At 50.1% G+C, this 5000-nt stretch overlaps 1 protein-coding gene across 5 annotated transcripts in view; it reads left to right on the top strand.

The window, feature by feature from the left end:
* frmd4a (FERM domain containing 4A) overlaps nt 1-5000 on the top strand; it is a 74153-nt gene that overhangs the window by 40212 nt on the left and 28941 nt on the right. For all 5 annotated transcript variants that reach the window (XM_079743558.1, XM_079743561.1, XM_079743559.1 and 2 more), the window contains exons 8-11: nt 1493-1576; nt 1712-1777; nt 2209-2266; nt 2617-2703. In XM_079743558.1, the coding sequence (XP_079599684.1) occupies nt 1493-1576; nt 1712-1777; nt 2209-2266; nt 2617-2703 (295 nt within the window). The remainder of the gene's footprint in view (nt 1-1492; nt 1577-1711; nt 1778-2208; nt 2267-2616; nt 2704-5000) is intronic.

Genomic DNA, 5000 nt, shown 5'->3' with positions numbered 1-5000 from the left:
GGACCTATTGCTAAAGCTAGCGGGCTAGTCATGTGACTTGGGACGGTTTCTTTGGAGCGAGGCCGGGAGGGAGTTGTTCATGTGTGCTGCGTTACGTTTCCGTGTACACTTCCAAAAAAGTTGCAAATTCAGCACCCCCCCACCGGTTTTCTCTGGCTACTGGTGGAATCCCAGCATACACATGATGAAGACATTTTGACTCTGCACAGATAACATGCATGCACATCCATCAACAACCAACTCTGTGTGCACACACTGCTGAGTAGGGAAGCAGAGTTATTCCCTATCTGACGGACGGACGGACGGACGGACGGGGGGGGTGGGTGGGACGTGTTCCAGGGCTCAGGCTACCCCCGCTTCCAGGGCCCTCCCATAGCCCTGGGCCCAAGGGGGGGTCTCCAGGGGAGACACGGGGAGGATTAGATACGGTTATTAGCAGCTCCTATCTCGAGGAGGCTGTAGGCTGGGTTCTGGGGGATGGAAGTCTCTTTCCACCCCCTTCCCCCTACATTTCTTCCCCCGGTTTCTTTCCCATCTCTCTGTCTCCTGTGGCTGTGAGTCCCTCTCTGTCCCTGTGTCCGGCAGCTGCTTAGCAGCCGTCAGCGGGCTGGTGGCCAGCCACCTGTGTGGTTCTCGTCAGTGTAGCTCAGACCCATTCATCCTGTCGGTTTTTTTTACGTTACATAACACTTATTTTGCTGACGCTTTTGTCCTCCGCGACTTACATAAGTGCATTCACACAACCCATAAAACCGCAAGAATCATTCGAAGTGCATAACATAACTGCTTTAACTGCTACATTATAGAAAAAAAAGAGATATGACCTACTTAAATCCTGCATATGACATCGCTCCATGTTTCAGTTAAAGAGCTACTGGCATGTTGGCGTCTCTGTTTCGTTCATGTGGGAAACAATTGTAGAACATTCATAGTAGAAGCCTTTGGATTGAATCGTTTTTTTTTCGACTCACAGCTGCTTTTTCTGTTTAGTGTAATGCAGTGTGCTCGCAGAGACTCCAAGGAACAGACCAAGAAACCAACCTCACACGTGGGCCGAAGCGCTAGAGCTGGAGGGAAGGGCGGTTGGAGCCGCGCCGCCGAGAGCGTGACGCCTCGAGGTTAAACCTCCGTTCATTATGTCCAATGGACACACTCTTCTGCGGTTACGATTAGCGGGAGGGATCCCCGTCGCATCAGTCCCGAGGCCTGACGGCGCTCTCGACCGCCGAGCTCTACGCGCTCGGTAGATACCACTTTGCTGCGCTCGCCCGCTCCCATCACTTCCCATTCATCGGGGACGCCGTGCCGAGCGGTGTTCTGTAACCGAACATGTCAGCTCAGCCCTGGACGCGTTACCTTTGATTTACCGCGGTGAAAAGAAAAAGGGGCCTCTTCCAGTGCGAGCAGCTCTTGTTTCGTGGGCGGTGGTCCACGGCCCAGCACGGTGTGATCGGTGTGGTGCCGCGTGCCTAACTCCTGCCCTCCTTTGCAGCACTGAGGCGACCAGGTCGGACCTGAAGAAGCTGCCCGCCCTACCCACCCAGGCCCTGAAGGAGCACCCCTCTCTGGCCTACTGGTGAGAGGGCCGCCTCCACACACGGGGGGCTCCTTCCCATCCCTTCTCCCCCCCACCCCCCCCCCCGTTCGTTTCCTTATTCGTTCCTCTTGTCCTCAGCGTCTCCTAAAGTCTGATTTGTGTTCCCTCCTGCAGTGAGGACAGAGTTATCGAGCACTACAAAAAGCTCAACGGTCAGTCCAGGGGCCAAGCCATTGTAAAGTAAGTGTGGTTCTGTGTGCGTGCGTGTGTGTGTGTGTGTGTGTGTGTGTGTGTGTGTGTGTGTGTGTGTGTGTGTGTGTGTGTGTGTGTGTGTGTGTGTGTGTGTGTGTGTGTGTGTGTGTGTGTGTGTGTGTGTGTGTGTGTGCGAGAGCATGCGTGTGCGTTTCTATGAGCGGGTGTGTTTGTGTGGGTTAGTGAGTGCGTGTGTTAGTGTGTGAGTATTTGTGTGTGTTTGTGTGTGCGTGTGTGTGTGTTAATGCTTACTTTGTGTACACGTGTGCTGTGATATGTGTTCTTGGTGGGTGTGCTGACTGTTATATGTACTGCCTTTTTTCACTTTCTCTCTCTCTCTCTCTCTTTCTTTGTCTTGATATCTCTCTCGGTACACTCTCTCTCTGTATCTTCTCTCTCTCGCTCTGTCTCGTCTACAGTTATATGAGCATCGTTGAGTCTCTGCCAACATATGGAGTTCATTACTATGCTGTAAAGGTACTACTGCCCTGTCTTCTATGTCCCTCACACACACACACACACACACACACACAGAAACACACACAGAAACACACACATAGAGGTATAACTCAATTTGACTTGTTGGATATGCGTGGCCAATTCAAGGACGACAAACAAAAACAAACACATACTAACACACACATACACACACACACACACACACACCCACACACACCCACACATAGAGGTATAACTCAATTTGACTTGCTCGATATGCGAGGCCAATTTAAGGACGAAAAACAAAAACAAACACACACACACACACAGACACACACACACACACACACACATTTGTGCTGATGGTGGGTGTCTCTTGTGTGTGTCAGGACAAGCAGGGGATCCCGTGGTGGCTGGGCTTGAGTTATAAAGGCATCTTCCAGTACGACCACCAGGACAAGGTTAAACCCAGGAAGGTGAGGCCGCAGTCTGCTGCTGCATCCCGCCGCCGACCCGCCCTTCTCTCTGCATCCCCACACCATCTCTGCCGCGCGCCATGGCTTGGGTGTGCGTTTGGAGATAAAGATAACACAATTCCAGACAGGAAATAAGGCTGTCACAGCAGAAAGCTGAACCGCAAAAAAGAATCAAAAACGCGGAGGAGTAGAAATGTTAGTGTAACAACAAGCAGAGTAACCAATACCTCCGTAAATCCCCCAAATGTTAAATAATAAGATGCTTTATTTCCTTTAAGCTTGAGCCTGTACCACCTTCTCCCTCTTTGATTCCTGTTCCTTCATCTACCTCATGAACCCTTCATGCTCTGTCTAGACTAGAGGGACTTTCCTCGCTTTTCCTCTCCTCTGAACCAGTGCTCTGCAGCCTGTCAGCATGCTTTGCAACACACCTACACACACACACACACACACACACACACGGCCACATGTAGCTTCTCACCCCTGCTCTTGATCTCTGCAGTGTGTTAACACGTTTAACACTTTCCTCCATTTAAAGAGGAACACCCAAGACCTGGGCCAACCAGTCTCACGCAGGCTGATTCAGACATCAACTCCCACACAACGGACACGCAGACACACACGCACACGCACACACACACACACGCACACACACACACACACACACACACACACACACACACACAGGAATGTAGCTGAACTCTGACCCTGTCACCCTGACCAATACTTCCTGTCTGCCGTAGATTTCCTGTTTGCCCTTTCACTGCGGTTTGAGGACTGTGTGTGTGTGTGTGTGTGTGTGTGCGTGTGTGTGTGTGTGTGTGTGTGTGTGTGTGTTTCTGTGTGTGTGCACGCGTGTGTGTGTGTGCCCGTGTGTGTGTGTGTGTTTGTCTGTTTAAGTGTGTGTTTTTGAGAGAGTGTTTGTTTATCTGAGTGTCTGGTTTGTGTTTAGGGGGAGAGTTAGTTTGTTTGTGAATGTTTTTAAAAACATATCTTTATCTGTTTCTATGTTTATTTAAGTGTATCTGCGTCTGTGTGTGTCAGTGTGTGTGTGTGTGTGTGTGTGTGTGTGTGTGTGTGTAAATGTCCATCCCACCACTGGGCCTGTCTCTGCTCTCATGGCCCCGGTCTCCAACAAACCGGTGGTTGCCTAGGGGTTACATCACCATAGAAACAGGAAGAGGAGCGTGGTCCAATTTCATCCACTTTACCTTTGAAGGAGCATGCAGATGCAATAACACAGCACATGAAAGACCCTCTGAGGGGACCACGTGTTTCTACTTATAAACATTTAAAAGAGAGAAAGTCAAAAGAATGTCAGGAAGGAACTAGTTTCCAGGCTCCTTACACGATGTGACCTGTCAGTGACCTATGACGCGGTCGGCCTCAACAATAGCCTGGCTTGATCTTTAACATCTCTCTCTCTCTCTCTCTCTGTTTCACTCCCTTTCTCTGTGTTTCACAGCGACACACACACACACACACACACACACACACACACACACACACACGCTAACCCACATGTAAATTGAGTCTATTTTTATGCAAGCAGTAAGACCAGGCACAGAGTTCCAAGAAAAAAAGTTTGCGAACCCGTTGATGCTCCACTGTCACAAAAACAGCTCCTGGTGAGTGAACATGGAGGATACGCTACTCAGCGACACTCATTCACAGGCCTGCTGATTACAGTCATCTCTGTTCCAACCAGTGGACTCCCTAGTGTTAGTCAGCCACCCTGTTCAGCCCCATTCGGACCAGTGACTCAGGAACTTTGAGCCCTCAAAGCTACTGTATGTTCTGACTATGAAGCCACACCCCACCCCACTCCGATTGTATCGTCTGTCTAACTCCGTATAACTGATTGGAACATCTGGTTATCAATTAAGAGGGGTGTCACTAGAATAGCAGTTTGTAAAAATAGCAAGTGCTAAGTTTAGCCTCGGAGTCTCGACATGAGATCACAACACTGGCAAGCGGCATTGTGGCCGTGTGTGTGCCTGTGTGTGTTTGTGTGTTTTTGTATGTGTGTGCGTGTCTGTGTGTCTGTGTGTGTGTGGGTGCGTGTGTGTGTGTGTGTGTGTGTGTGTGGGTGCGTGTGTGTGTGTGTGTAGGTGTGTCAGTGTGTGTGTGTGTGTGTGTCGGGGGGGTGTCAGTGTGTGTGTGTGTGTGTGTGTGTTAACTTGGGCCTGGGGTGCTGCAAAGTAGTCTTCTTTACAAGGGGACATCCTGTTGCTCTTAAACACAGAGCACGGGTTAATAAACAGGGTGTGCTCTGTTTATTTGGGGATGTTTCATAC

Source organism: Pollachius pollachius (assembly GCF_949987615.1).
Source record: "Pollachius pollachius genome assembly, chromosome: 9".
Lineage (NCBI taxonomy): Eukaryota > Metazoa > Chordata > Actinopteri > Gadiformes > Gadidae > Pollachius > Pollachius pollachius.
The sequence above is the reverse complement of the archived record's forward strand: the minus strand, read 5'-3'. Positions and strand labels throughout refer to the sequence as shown.